At 39.5% G+C, this 15,457-nt stretch overlaps 1 protein-coding gene across 1 annotated transcript in view; it reads left to right on the forward strand.

Annotated features, from left to right (window-relative positions):
* Nucleotides 1-15,457, forward strand: part of plxna1b (plexin A1b) — a 197,610-nt gene that overhangs the window by 161,885 nt on the left and 20,268 nt on the right. Inside the window, exons 13-18 of the mRNA XM_053497844.1 lie at nucleotides 484-635; nucleotides 3,898-4,018; nucleotides 7,077-7,213; nucleotides 9,402-9,569; nucleotides 13,190-13,283; nucleotides 13,990-14,229. Of these exons, the coding sequence (XP_053353819.1) occupies nucleotides 484-635; nucleotides 3,898-4,018; nucleotides 7,077-7,213; nucleotides 9,402-9,569; nucleotides 13,190-13,283; nucleotides 13,990-14,229 (912 nt within the window). The remainder of the gene's footprint in view (nucleotides 1-483; nucleotides 636-3,897; nucleotides 4,019-7,076; nucleotides 7,214-9,401; nucleotides 9,570-13,189; nucleotides 13,284-13,989; nucleotides 14,230-15,457) is intronic.

The raw sequence follows: 15,457 nt of genomic DNA on the forward strand, positions 1-15,457 counted from the left end.
TTCGTCATTCTTTCTTCTACCTCTCCTCCACTAATTTCCTTCTCTTTAGCTCTTCTCAATTCATATATTCCCCCCTTTCCTCCCGTACTCTCCCTCCTTCTCCTCTCCAGTTTGTGTTCTGCTCACCCGGGCCTAATTTAAGGTGTGCCTAAGGACAGATGAACTCTTTGTCGTGTTCTTACACTCTCGCTTCTCCTCTTCATCCCCTCCCAATTCAGCTGGCACATCGTAGCCTCTTGCCACACATCTCGCGCTTTCACGCGCATTCATCGTCAGTTCTTTTCCGTCGCACTAACATCCTCCTTGGTGCGCTCCAAAGGTGTGGAACAGAGAAAAAGAAAAGAAGCTGTTCATTGAGCTTTAACTTAAGAGGGCTTTTGAAGTTATGCTGTGAATGCAGCGCTGTGTGTGCGTGTACATGTAGCACGGGTGCACGGTTAATGTAATGACTGCTTGCTAAAAGCACTTCATTCTCTGCCGCAGTTGTTCCCGGAGACAGGGCCGCGCCAGGGAGGCACCCAGCTCACCATCACCGGAGAGAACCTGGGCCTGCAGTTTCGCGACATCCAGAACGGCATCCGGATCGGGAAGGTGGCCTGCCAGCCTGTCGAGGAGGAATACATCAGTGCTGAACAGTGAGTTGCCTCCGATTCATCACCTTTCTCCTTCCAGTTTTTCATTTATCGCAGAACAGTAATGTAAGGTGTGAGTTGCTGCATACTAATTCGCCGACTCTGGCCCATTAAGTAATGGCTGGGATTGCACCCTTTGTAATGTTTAGCATCAGTCCATTGTAATGGCGGCGTAATAACGTGATCTAATGTGTGAAAGATAACCGTACTTTGATAATTCTCTTACTGAGGAGCAGAACGACCGTGACGGCCGTTTAACCTTGCCCGGAGGAGCTGATTACTTCCCGCTATTAAGATGAGCAGGTTTAATTGAACCTGATTTGTCGTTTCAGGATCAGGCAAGGTGAACAACCATACCTTCAGACTGTCCGTCAGTGAGCGAGGGGTGTGTGTTAATGTCAGAGGTCACTGCAAGTTCATTTAGACAGGAAACGATACATTAGACAAGTATTACAGGCATGCGCACACTTAGTTTTGCTGTACAACATGATTTATTAAGGTAGCTATGTGTGAATCAGAAGCTTTTGTAGGCGTTCACACACCAAAAAAAAAAAAAATAGAGACTGTCGTCTCTGACCAGATTTGTCATAATCTGGTCGCTCTGTAATCGCCATGGGGATGCTGTTGCCGTGGTAGCGGTTGTATTGGAACATAGAGATGTGCGTCTCCGTGGGCGCAGCGCCATGGCCACCTGCACAGGGGAAGGAGGCAGGGGAGCTGATAACCCGGTATAGGAGGAGGAGATGCCCTGAGGCATGATGGGAAGGGTGGACATATTTCATTAATCACAGAGATGCTAATACACACACACACACATGCACACACACACATACACATCCAGCTAATTAACCCACCAGTGAGAACACATGCAAAAGGTCCATCTCTCTTTCTTTCTCTTCCTCTGTGTGAGTGTGTGTGTGTGTGTGAGAGAGAGAGAGAGAGCCCTCAGGTACAGTACCAACTCAGCTCTGCTCTCCTCACTATCCTGTCTTGCTCCTCGATCACTGCTGAAATGGGTTTTCATTAGAGCAGAGGGGGGCCTTAGGCTACTTCCAGAGCTCTCCCAGGTCTCTGTCATTCATTTCTCATCCGTCCATCTCTCTCTCCCTCTTCCTCTCTCTCTCTCTCTCTCTCTCGCTCTCTCTCACACTCCCCTGCTCCCTGGCGCTCTCTCTCTCTCTCTCTTGCTTTCTCTCTCTCTCACTCCCCTGCTCTCTGCTTCTCTCTCTCTCGCTCTCTCTCACTCCCCTGCCTCTCTCTCTCGCTCTCTCTCACTCACCTTCTCTCTCTCTCTCTCTCTCTTTCTCTTGCTCTCTCTCTCACTCCCCTGCTCCCTGCCTCTCTCTCGCTCTCTCACTCTCTCTCTCACTCACCTTCTCTCTCTCCCTCTTTCTCTCTTGCTCCCTCTCTCTCTCCCCTGCTCCCTGCCATTTTCTCTCTCTCTCTCTCTCTCTCTCTCTCTCTTTCTCTCTCTCTCTCTCTCTCTCTCTTCTCTCCCTCTCTCCTCTGCCTCCTCTGCATTGTGTTAAACTGGCCAGTGAAATTACAGACATGCTTGTTGATGAAGGGCTTTTACATTTCATCAAAGATAAGAGGAGAAAATCACACCCTGACATAATTAAAAGATTTTAATCACAACCAAATTACATTACTGAACAACATATGACAAAATGAAAGTATCCAATGACCTGCCTCGGCTCCCCATGTGACCTGAAAGATAAAGTGTTTCTTCTCACGTTCGCTCTGTTTGTATTACAAAATATTTAGCAGGGACATGTCTGCCCGTCTATTTGTCTACCTATCCATATATCCATCTATATATTTTCGAGCAAATTGAAAAGTGCTTGTAGAAAATAATCCTGTTTTGTTTGTGCTGCATTTATAGAAAAATATTTTATCTTAAAGCACAAAAAGCAAACTAGATTATTTAAAAGCTTTTGTGGTCAGGTCTGGACTAGAGAACATCTAAAAGGACATGAAAGAAAAAAAATACATAGAAGAAAAATGTTCTCCTTAAAAACTATTTGTAGGAGAGAGGAAAAAAAAACATTTTTTGTTGCAAGATCTTGCGAAAGTGACTCCTATAATTACAGGTCTTTTAGACCGCGCTTAAAAACATGAGGATGAAGTCCCGCCTTCGTCCTCTGGGTTCCAACCAATCATAGACGAGATTGAATTTCTGTAACCAATCATAAAGAATGCCGGATTCTCTAACTTCACACAAGTTTGTTACGAGATTCTGGTTAGTTTTGCAATCTGTCTTTATTATTTAAATCATCATTAAAATATATTCACATTATTATTTATGAATGACTTAATTATACATAAAAAGAGGTTTAGACAGACACAGAGATTTAATGATTAACAAACTTCGAGCCAAACTGGGCTAAAAAACTTGATGAGACCCGGCTGTGTGCTCTAGGCTTCTAACCAACAACAGACACGATCAAATTCATCTAAACAATCCTAAAGCAGAGTGATTTCTTAATCTCAAACAGGCTTCTGACAGTTTTGCAGTATTTTCTTATTATTATTTTATAATCCTTTGTATTACTATTATTATTATTTTAATTATCATCATTATTGTGTCAATAGTTGTGAATAATGTGGTTTAGACTTGCACTAGATTTAATAATTAACAAATTGTACTAAACTGTGTTAAAAACACAATGATTTAAGCCCTGTCTTCATGCTCAAGGTTTCTAACCAATCGCAGATCAGACTGAATTCTAACACTTCCCATATTCCTAATTTTGTTGATCTGTATTCTAAATATTCTGTTATATCTAATGTCTATCCACTTCTTTATTTTTTCATTTTGTGTTTTCGTTTTAATTTTAATATATTTAATTCTATTTAAAAATTTTTTTTTATTTAAAACTTAAATTTTAAGAGTTGATTTCATATTGACTTCATACCGACTTTGTTTTCCATTGACCCAGATATACTCAGGACACAATTCTCAGATTTTCATTTTCATTTTTTTTCTTTCATACATTTTTGTCCCCAATGTCCCTTACAGGGCTCACAAAACAAAGATGTTCTCAAAAATTATGCATAAGCTCCATATGAATGTGTAAATGAATATAAATTATACTTGATTGCTTTTGAATGTACTGCTTCATACAATAATATATTAAGAATTTCACGCTGTGTTTAAACTTGTATTTCACATCATTTTGATGGAGGAATATTTTTAAGGCGTTGTGCGATTGCTGTTTGAAAAGGCGTGAAAATGTGGTTGTTTTCACATTCTTGCCTGTAGGATCGTGTGTCGTGTAGCAGACGCTACAGGCTATCGGGTGCAGGAGGCTCAGGTGGAGGTGTGTGTGAGAGACTGTCAGCCTGAGTACAGAGCGGTCTCGCCTAAAGCCTTCACATTCGTGGTGAGTACATGACTCTCTTATGCTCTTGCTGTGTAGCAGAGTAGTACTAACAACAATATATTTTATTTATGATGTGTTTTACTATATATGAAGCAGGCAAAAGTTTGGACACAAGTTTGGATTTACTTTCTACACTCTAGAACAATACAGGATTTTTGACTATGAAATAAGGCATTACATAATTAAGTAACAACAACAATGTTTATTTTAAGACATGAAGGTTATCTGTTCCCGAATAGTTTTATGTATATATATATATATATATATATATATATATATATATATATTAGTGCTGTCAAAATTAGTGCGTTAACGCATGCGATTAATTTGAAATATTTAACGCATTAAAAAAATTTAACGCAATTAACGCGGTTGCAGTTTTTTTTATTTCCTGTTGTGGCCGACGTGTGTTCAACGTGCAAAGAAGTATGGATAAGACCAAGGAAGGACTTTTAGACGGAAAGTTTCAGTATAAAACTCTGCCGGATGGTTCTGTGGATAAAACAAAAGTAATCTGTACATTTTGCAAAGCCGAATTTAAATACCACAGAAGTAATTCGTCTTTGACATATCACTTAAAAGCAAAACACCCCACCGCAACAATCTCTACAGGGCCTCGCCAATGTAAATTGCATTGATTGTTTTGAAATTCAAATGACACAAATGGCACATACCTGTGTTTTTATTTCTGTAATAAATATGGCTTTCAAGCCAACAGTTAATTTGGAGAATATTGGTTTATTGCAGGTATGTTGTTTACATGAGAAAATCTGTGTTACTAGTTAAACAAAAATTCCAATAAACAATCATATTTGAATTTAAATAGTTTCATTGTCTTGAGTTGACATTAATTATTTACATTTACATATCCCAAAAGTTTCAGTCTTTTAATTGTGATTAATCGCGATTAATTGCAAAAAAATTGTGCGATTAATTAGTTAATTTTTTTTAATCAATTGACAGCACTAATATATAGTTTTATAGAATAAAAGTACAGTGCTACCTTGGCATACAAACAATCAATTCTTAAGGCTAAATTATGTAGTGCAAAACCTATTTTCCCATAGGAAATAATGTAAATGCAGATAATCCGTTCCAGCCACCCCAAAAGTATTACCAATATTATCAATTTGCAACATTATCTAATCATATTTTTGCATATAAAAGCATGTAACTAAAGTAAAATATAAAATAACCTTAATTTATGATTCTTCTTGGCAGTGGCAGGTTTAAAAATGAAACTAAAAGTTGGTACCATTTTTGGGACCCATGGTACTATGTCTTTACTAAATGTTGCACAAAATGCAAAAATACGCACCAAAAAATGTTGGCTTTCCACTCAGTTTTGATCAGCTACCAGAAGAATGTACAACCCACTTGGTCACTCATATGCCGAAAAATACCAGTACCACTGTAATGTCAAGTGCAATTACAACCCCCCATCAAGTATCATAATGAAACTGGCTTTTACGCAGACCATCTCAGGAAAAACGTATCTCTGCTGCAGGAGAAGTTCATTTAGAGTTAGCCTCAAAAATCACCAATTTACAGCACCTGAGATTAGAGCCGTTGTGATGGCTTTACAGAGCATGATAAGAAAACATATCTTAATATCAACTGTTTAAATACCAATCATTGCAATTATTACACATTTTTTCCAACAGCGGCACATACCAAAAGTGTTTTATTTCTCTTATACCTATTAAAGAAGACTGAATGCTTTTTATAAGCAGTATTTATTCACCTTGTCATTTACATTACAGCAGCTGTAAACACTAGTTCTGCATGACACCCAAACACACAGCCTCTCTTTTCAACACAGTCTGGCAGTTTTTCTTTTTTTTTTTAATCGGTCATTGAACAATGTTTTGTTTCTAGCACGGATCTGCGCCTCTCGAGATTTAAGGGTTAAACTCAATCTGAGAGTCGGTGTTGGATGCTGAAATTTATTCAGAGTTGTTGAATTCTAGTTCTCAATCTAACTGTTCAGAAAGCAGTCATTGATTTTTCTCTAACAGCACAGCTCATACGGTGCTGCCGTCTGTAATTCAGGTCACAGGTTTATATTAATGCACATGTTCTACCATGGCAAAGTCTTCACAAAGCAGATTTAGCTGTTTCTCAAGAAGAGGACAAGGTGATTAAAAAAATATCACAGGAGAGAACCAAAGTTATCATTACTTTTAAACCACAAACATTTATCTGCTAGCAGAATATGGGAATGTAGAAGTCACTAAATGCTCGTAATAATGTCATTGCTTGTAAAGCACACGTCACGTGTCTATGGTATCACCCCCCCCCCCTTTTTTTTATTTTATTTCCTATTATTTGGGCTCAGTCATGCTTACAGTATATAGTTGGTTAAAATGAAATAAAGTTAATTTCATCATATTGCCTAAGGTGGTGCTGAAAAAGGATATGACACTCTACACTGCACAATCCTGATGCCTGTATATATTCATTAAAACATCATAATGCAAAAGAAAAAAATTTATTAAGAAAAAGCTAAAAATGCTTTTGGTTTGAAGGTAGTCGGCAAAAACAGAAATGTCTTATTTTAAAGAACAGAATATATTTTGTGCAAAAAAAATATTTTTAATTAAAACAATATACTCGTATGAATGTGAAAAGAATGCGATTAATAAAATAGGAAATATTTCAATTTTTGTATATTTCCAAAGTGCATTACTGTTGTAGAACCACTCATGATCCTTACAATGCTTTGAGAAATATGCATATTAATTTATTAAATAAATTAATATTCATTTATAACATCAAGTTTTCATATACAGTAGTCTACATGATGCCTTTTTTCCTCTGCTAATATAGACATAGAGCATAGTGTTTACATACAATTTCTTTGACTAAATGCATTTTATATAATGATTAGGAGGAAAAAAAAACCAAACTTTACCAAAACTTAAATTCCACAATGGTATGATGTGATAAGTTGCTGGCTGTTGATGTTAAATGTTCTGAATATTATGTCTGTATAACCAAATGTACTTGACTATTAAATCTTTTCTTTCTCGTTTGCGGCGTATGTGCGCACCCTCAGTCTCCGTACTTCACACGGGTGACACCGTCCCGCGGCCCGTTCTCTGGCGGGACAAGGATCACAATCCATGGCAGCCACCTGAACGCCGGCAGCGCCGTGTCCGTGAAGATCGGCCTCAATACCTGCCGCTTTGAGAGGTAACCCTCACCCCACCTTACACCAGTTCTTGTTATTCCGTTTTCTTAGGTGAAGGAGCAATATGCTGCTTTATGTAGAATTATCCCCAAAGTGCATGGAAAGCGTGCTCAGAAAAAGAGCATCCAGAACGTGTGATGTGTTAATCGCATAATATCGGACTGCTCTGACAGCTGGGTATAGGATAGAGATTAGTTCACAGGATTCACAAGTGCACAATGTGATTTTTTTTCTTCTTCTTCTTTTTTTTTTTCGTGATGAAAGTGTGATGAAGGAAATGTTGCTTCCACCACCAACACTTTAAAATTTCCAGCATCTGGCATTCAATCTTAGCTAGGTCGGTTTATCCTATGCTTAAAGCGATTCCTCCTAGCTTGAAATCCACTTGCATACACACTATCTGCATGCTCACACACTGTCTGACATGTTGTAAGGAGCGACAGGCATGCAGGAGGATTTGAAGGCACACAGAGGGTAGCTTGATTTGGGCCTGCCAAGTGGTGTGTCTGTGTGTGAGAGAGAGAGAGAGACAGAGAAAAAAAAAGGGTTTTGTGTACTTTCATATCTGGGGCGGCCCCCCATGTGGGCTCCTGCAGCCAGACTCCAACAGCGTGCAGGAGGGAACCAGAGCCTTTCGCCTACACACACTTCATACCTCACTGAGGCGGATGGGCTGCCTTTTTTTTTTTTTTCCCATGAATAAGATGAGGGCTTTTAAGTGTGTGCATGTGTGTGTGTGTGTGTGTGTGTGTGTGTGTAAAGGGCTTTTTGTTTAAGCAGTCATTCATTGGCTTATCTAGCCCCTGCAACATCTTCATGTCATTTCCTTTCCTATCTCTAGTTTTCACTCTCGTCTGCTTCTTTACACCTCTTGCCATCCTTTTTTGCCTCTTCTGTCTCTCTCTCTCTCTCTCTCTCTCTCTCTCTCTCTCTGCCTGCACTTCTGACAACAACCTTGTCAAAATATGTACAGAACTCTGTGGGTATCTCGGCTGCGTGTTGTGAAAAATGGTTGCCAGGGCAACACGGAGAGAGGATCAGTATAAGAATTCCATGCACACACGCTCGCACATGCTGAGACACACTCTTCATCCGAATCAGGAAGATGAGAGAAGTGTCTCGCTTTTGTTTTATTCCTTCCTCATTATGCATCCTATAAATTCTGCCCCAAATGTTCCGTAGTAATGCTCTGCGAAAGACGCGCCCGTGCACACTTCCTAAATCGACCCTTCTGCTGTTTGTACTGAATGGGAAGATGCTGTAAACTGTGTCATTCTCTTATGCATCGATGCATACAAAATTACACAAGACGTTTATATCGGGTTCTGCATAAATCGATTTGTTATTTAAAAATGCTAATGGGAAACATAACATGCAAAGGAATTGCAAATCAGAATTCTATCCTGGTGCAGAGCAAACAAACATGAGCTATAGCTAAATACTGCGTTCTTATTAAACAGCCCTCGAAAATATCACAATAAGGCAATTTCACACTTTCAAAGCATAAAATTAGAAAATAGCTTTCTGTCTACTATAGCGTAATATTATATTACATAAGGGTATAGTATTACATTATTTAGTTACTAGATGCCTAGTAGTATTTGAGTGGCACACTGAGTGACTTCAGTAACTGCTTTGCTGGAAGCCATCTAGCGTAAGATTTCACTCTTGGGGCAAATTGATTTGTATTGAGTTTTTTCTTTTTTCCCCCACTTCTTAAAATTCTGCTTCATTTTTAAAACACTAACAATAAAGTGTGCCATAATTGACCTGGATTTATTGAGAGCACATCAACTGATAGGACTTTTAGTATTTAAAAAAATGTTTTTCTGTTGCCATACATTAAGAGACTAAGAGTAGAATTAACAATTTGAAACACGTTTTTTTCTACAAATATGTAAATACTGTTGAAATTCTAATAGCATCTGAACTGTTGCATTCATTCTGAAAGCTTTAATGGAAGTACTTTAAGCATGGGGTTTTTCATGATGAGAATTGTGTACTAAAAGCAGCAAGTGGTTATACTAAAACAGATTTAAAAAAAAAAAGAAGAAGATACATTAAGAATTGATTTCGAAGTGCATCCTGGCACTCTACATCGACATCCAGGTGAAGCATGAGTTCCCTAAAGATTCTCGCCTTTCTTTTCAAGTGTCTGAGTGTAATGACCTGTCTGTGTGTGTGCTCCAGGCGCAGCGCGAGGGAGATTGTGTGTGTAACTCCAGCGGGCTCGGCGATCGGCGGCACACCGGTCATGGTGGACATTAACTTTGCAGAGCTGAGGAACCCCGAGGTGAAGTTCAACTACACGGACGACCCAACAATACTGAAGATCGAACCCAACTGGAGCATTACCAGGTACGCAGATGAGGACACACGACCGGAAGGATAGACAGCTCCACTGATAACCAGATAGCAGAGTGGGCAGTAAAGTTATGGCCATATGTTTTCAATTATTAGTGTTACTAAAGCACTAAAGATGTGTAGATGGAATGTAGGAGCTTAATCTGCTTAGGACGTGTGTGTGTGACTAGTTGACCGTGTGGGTGTGTGACTGAGCGAACACAGACTTCACTGCATTTCAGGCCGTGTAGAACATCCACAGTCGTCTCTTTCTCGAGTGTGTTCTCGTATGTGAGGAATGTTGCATGCTTGAGAAAGAGCGTGAAGATAGGCAGCCATGTCTCCAGGGATCACACCAACATCAGAGTTGACAGGGAAAAAATGGCCGCCAGTGGGAGCGTGTTTCAAAACAGTGGCATGCTAGAATCCTGAAAATGATTGCAACCCTGGTGCCATCCAGGCGCAGAGTTTAGTCAGTAGTGGATTGGAGCGAGGTGTGAAACAGCGAGAGAATGAGCATGCGAATACATTCGCCTGGGGGGAATGACCTCTTTAGGCCTCATATTTGCTGTTGCTATGATCCCATCAGAGCTTTTCTTGACTGACAGGCTAGCAATGAGTTTACTTCCCTCGTCTGAGGGAGCAGCTCACTTTTCCTGCTGACTTAAACAGCTGTAATATCACACCTTTCTCCTGACGAGGCAAGTATTGGCTCGTGAGTCACAGCCAGGCTCTAGTTAAGCCTAACCATCGTCCGTCGGCGTGCACTTTACACACTTGTACTTTATGCTAGCACCTTTCTAATTACATCACTTATCAGCGGTGGGCTGCAGTGGCGTTTTACACATGAAACCATAAAATTGCCCACCAGAGAATATGAGGGACAGAATGAGGCTTTTAGACTATATTTACCCTTCTAATTACCTATCCGTATGTGTGAGTGTAATGATCAGTAATTGCTAAATCACTGCTTAATCACAATTAATAGGTAACCAGAGGCTAATTATCTCATTAAGACATCATATATTGGCCACTATGCTGACCCACATGGGTTAATGACTAATTCATACATACAGCAGACAGCATGATATGAGAACATTATCTGTTTTTTTAATAGAGTATGAATGGGGTGGGTTATGTCTAGTTTGTCAGTTTAAGTGAGGTACTGATTTAGACATCTTCCCTAGATAGTGTCTTGTCTGATCTGCAGCCATTGTACAATGCCTGGCTAAAAAAGTTACCATTCCAAAAGCGCCAAATTATTGGCCTGCCTCGAGCAAAGAAAACAACAAAGGAGATTACTGAAATGACTGGAATTTAGTTAAGAACTGTCCAACACATTATTAAAACCTTGAAGCATATGAACTATTAAGTTATGGAAGAACTGGGGTTGGAATAGAAAACAAGAATGAAGATCGCCTAAACGTTTGGTGCAGTTGCATTGCAAAAATTGACACTCGACCTAATAACAGCATTTGAACATGCCCAATGTGATGAGAACTCTCAGGATTGGGACTAAACAGCTGTGTAGTCATAAGAAATACTGAGAAATACTAACTTAGTTTGTTAGAGAGCTGAGATTGAACTTTAGAGCAGTAACCATGGCGTGTCATGGCCAGGGGTAGCTCAGTGGTTAAGGCATTGAATTACGTTTCAGAAGATCCCAGGTTCAAACCCAGCTTTAACCCTCAACTGCTCAGATGTGTAATGAGATAAAAATGTAAGTCGCTCTGGATAAGAGCGTCAGCCAAATGCCTAAATGTAAATGTGTTTGGGTAAAAATGGAAGCACATGAAGCTTTGCATCCATCGTGCATAGTGGCCACTGTACAAGCCCCTGGAGGCAGTGTTATGATGTGGGGTTGCTTTAGTTGGTCAGGTCTTGGCTCAACAAGGGTATATAGCAATAAAATGAAGTCAGCTGATAACCTGAATGTACTGGACCATGAGGAATCATTTTCAGACATGAACCGGCCACCATGCTGTGTCGTCATCAAAGCTAATGGCGTCCAAGTCTAAGTGTGTGGGTCTTTTTGTCAGCCTGCCAGTGCAAAAGGTGTCCAACTACTTCTGTATACTGTATGTCATCCACAGGCCAAATGCAAATGAACTCAAGAAGCTTAAATTATTTTGCTATTTGTAAATTATTTGAGTTTTACACCAGTTACTATTAATGTGACCTGAATTAACTAATTTAAACACATTATAAGCATTCATTTTCATGGTTGCTTTTTTTTTCTGTGGAATTGATTTGAGTGCACAGAATTCAAAGTATTGTCAAAATACAAAAAAAAATAAGGAAGTTTATTCGCTAATAAACATGTAACAGGCAAGTGTTCTTATGCTTGTAGGTTACAGTATGCATCAGCAGAGGAAAAAGTGGAAACATCTAAACATCTATTTTCCAATATTGCCATAAAATCTATCACTCTATGTCTATTATAACATAATATGAACTAATTGAACAAATAGTTTTACAGGACACTGTATGTGAGCCCTTACCTTTAGTGACTAAATAATATTTAAGGGATAAAACACTTAGGGAAGTGCTGTTATAACACTTATCAAGATGTGTTAAAATAATCAGTGACAGGGTGGCGTGATGTCATTACCACCCTGAAGTTGACTCATTTTTTTATAACAACATGGTCCAAAACCCAGCCTTTTATTTTTCTCCTTTTTGAATTTAATAAAACACGCACAAAAAAAAACAACTCACAGCTTGTCATGTTTAACAAGACCCGAAAGTGCAAACTTTTCTGTCCTCCATCTGTGTCTGGGAGCGTAAGATAGCACAGCTGTCCATGCTCTCAGTGAGGGACATGTTGCTTTTTCTCTCTTATTTAACATGTCGCAGCAACAGTAACCATTTATGGGTGTCTGTACGCTCATGCATGTGGAAGAGGGCGGATAGCGCTTTCCTTCAAGTGTTAGACTGCGCTCTAAGCAGCAGTTCAAAACGATTAGTTTGGATGGCTTCAGGCACCTTAAAAAGAGATTCTAATGGTTTTCACCCTCCCTGGCTGGTGGCTGATATATGATAAGGGCCATGACTAAATTAGAAACTAATTAAATAAATTAGTGTGTGCGGGTCTTCTCTTGTGGTCAAAACATAGCGAGATTTACAAAGTTCTGGAACACAAGGCTTCCAAAATGTGAACCCCCGAGTATGGGAAAAAAAATATATCAACAGTTATATGTTTTTCTTTAACACTTTTTTTTCTCCTTTTTTTAAAATATTATTCGTCTTCGAATATGTCGAACGTCTGCCATACAAGTCCCTGTAAATTAACTGTTACTATAGAAACAAGCACGTATAAAATCCTGGCTAATCAAATGTGAGAATTCATAAGCACTGTGGTATAAATGTACTTAATAGCTTCTAAGACAATATCAGATTAATGTCAGTCTCTTATAATGCACTCCAGTGCTCTAGTCTGGTAAATACACTCGACTTGATAAGTTGCTTTCAGAATAATGTGTGTTTTATGGAGGTCGGTGTTGCTGTGAGATGCTGGAGTGGTTAATGCAGAGACAACTGTAAGCACTAGAAATAATCAAGATCAGTTAGTTAACTAAAACTTCTAGACGATGGTGTAAATCCTAGTTTTTCTAACCTTGTGTGCTTTTCTTTAGTGGTGGAACTCCACTGACTGTCACTGGGACTAACCTTGCCACTGTGAAAGAGCCCAAGATGAGAGCCAAGTCAGGAGCAATCAAGTCTATTAATGTAAGTACACACAAACACACACACACACACACAGATATATATATACACACACAGTATGATAGTGCTGAAAATATAGTTATCTCCTCTTTGCAGCTTGGGCTCCAAAATCCCCAGTGTCTTTCTTTTTTTTTTCCCTATTTGCACAATAAAAATACAGCATTTCCCCATAGAAACAGATCCGCACAGGGGGTGTTTAATTGCCCTCGCGGTAACCCTGCCTTAGGCCCTTTGCAAATGTGTGTTTCCGCAAGTGTTTGAGTATGGATGTGTGGCACTGCATCTCCTTTAAGCAGTTTAACCTTTCAAATGTCAACCGCTGACAGAAAATCAGGTCTAAAAGAGAAGTTGCTGAGGTCTCCGACTGAGCCCCTGCAGGGCTGGAGGAACCTTTCTCCAACACGACCTACGCACTTTCATCCCTCCTCTTTGCCTCATCTCTGTTCTACTCAGTTCATTCTCCCTATCTTCTTTCTTAAACCTCTTTAACCTTGTCACACGTCACCCTTTATAGAGTCCTCTGGAGTTTTTTTCTCCTCTCTGTTATTAAAAATGACCTTGTTTTAATATGGTTATATTGATTCGAATTAACATCTGACCATTTTAATACCTTTCATTGAATGTTTAGTGTTTAATCCATTTTTAAGAGTAACTATAAATAATGAATTTCCAAAGAGGTCTGACATCTCTCTCCCCCTCTGGCTTTTAGAACTGTACTGGGGTCAATAACACGGTAATGGTGTGCCTGGCGCCCTCAGTGGCAGGTTCAGACACGGAGAGAAGTGTATCGGAGGTGGGCACCAGTCCAGATGAGATAGGCTTCATTATGGATAACGTCCAGACCCTGCTGGTGGTCAATGAGAGCTTTGTGTATTACCCAGACCCTGTGTTTGAACCACTTCCTCCCACCATGCTGGAGCTGAAGCCAGGTTCACCTCTCATTCTCAAGGTAAGGGTTCAATACCATTAGAAACACTTTACTGGGTAATTAAATGATTGTTTAATACTAAAGGTCCTTATATTTATTAATTGAAATGTAATAGATTTATTATGTCTTGCACATGTCTCTCCCTCGCTTTACACACACAGAGTTTGCCTTATTGAAATGCCTAAGAATGTTGGCATGGGTGGCAGTGAAGGTCCGAGCTGTTGATCTGAAGATTGTGAGGCGTGCCAATTTTTACAATTTAGTCATATTTAGCGGTTTATTTTAAAGATAATGGAGCAACCTGGAAAAATATGCTTTTCAGCTTTGGATGTTGGATAAAACAGCAATATGACCAAAATGATCAAAATGCGCTTGGCGAAAGAAGGCAGTTCACTGATGGAAAGGACAATAAAGGCAATGGAATATAAGACTTACATAATAATAATAATGATAATATCACATAAGACTTACATAATAATAATAATATCACATAATAGATCCTTCTCATCAGTACTAGACAATCGAATAAATTAGTATTCAATGGCAAAGCTTTAGACGTGAAGACCCTAGACTTTCATGACTTTCTGATTTATTTATTTATTTTTTGGCAACCTGTCTCAGTCACTGATAGCATCTGAAAGACTGTTTACTCTCCCCAGCATTCATTCCTCTCCTCTTTGAGCCGGCAATGCTTTAACCCATCTCCTCTGGTGGGACTGACTTTATTCCACCCCCCCCTCCTTTCCCTCTCCGCCTGAACTTCAAAGCCCTAGTTTGAAATCCCGTTGTGGTATTTTTAATGGAAAAATATTTCTTTTTCCCCTGAGCCAATTCGAATGTAAATACCGTAGCAAGCAGCACCGTGACTCCCATAACCAACTTTCTATAGTTAAATCAAACTCCGTAATGAAACCTTTTTGATTACTACTCTCCTGCCAAGCAGCAGAGCCCCACCCCCCTCTCACCCTACACTGAAATTAAAAGCAGCAAATCAACCCAATTCCATTAAATAATTGCAGATAAATTAGATGTGCATCAGATTTTCTGTGCAATTAATTTTTTTCTCCACTTTGTGCAAGGCCTCCTGGGTATAGCATGAGGTGCGTGTATATATCAGTGTATGTGTGTGTCAGTAAATCAACATGTGAGCGTGCACGTGCTTGCGCGTGTCACTATTTCTGGGTTTTATTTACACGTTTAATTGGATCCCCTCTGGTGGTTAATATCTCTGCACACACACTGCCATGCC

The sequence above is a fragment of the Clarias gariepinus genome, chromosome 6 (assembly GCF_024256425.1).
Source record: "Clarias gariepinus isolate MV-2021 ecotype Netherlands chromosome 6, CGAR_prim_01v2, whole genome shotgun sequence".
Classification (NCBI taxonomy): Eukaryota; Metazoa; Chordata; class Actinopteri; order Siluriformes; family Clariidae; genus Clarias; species Clarias gariepinus.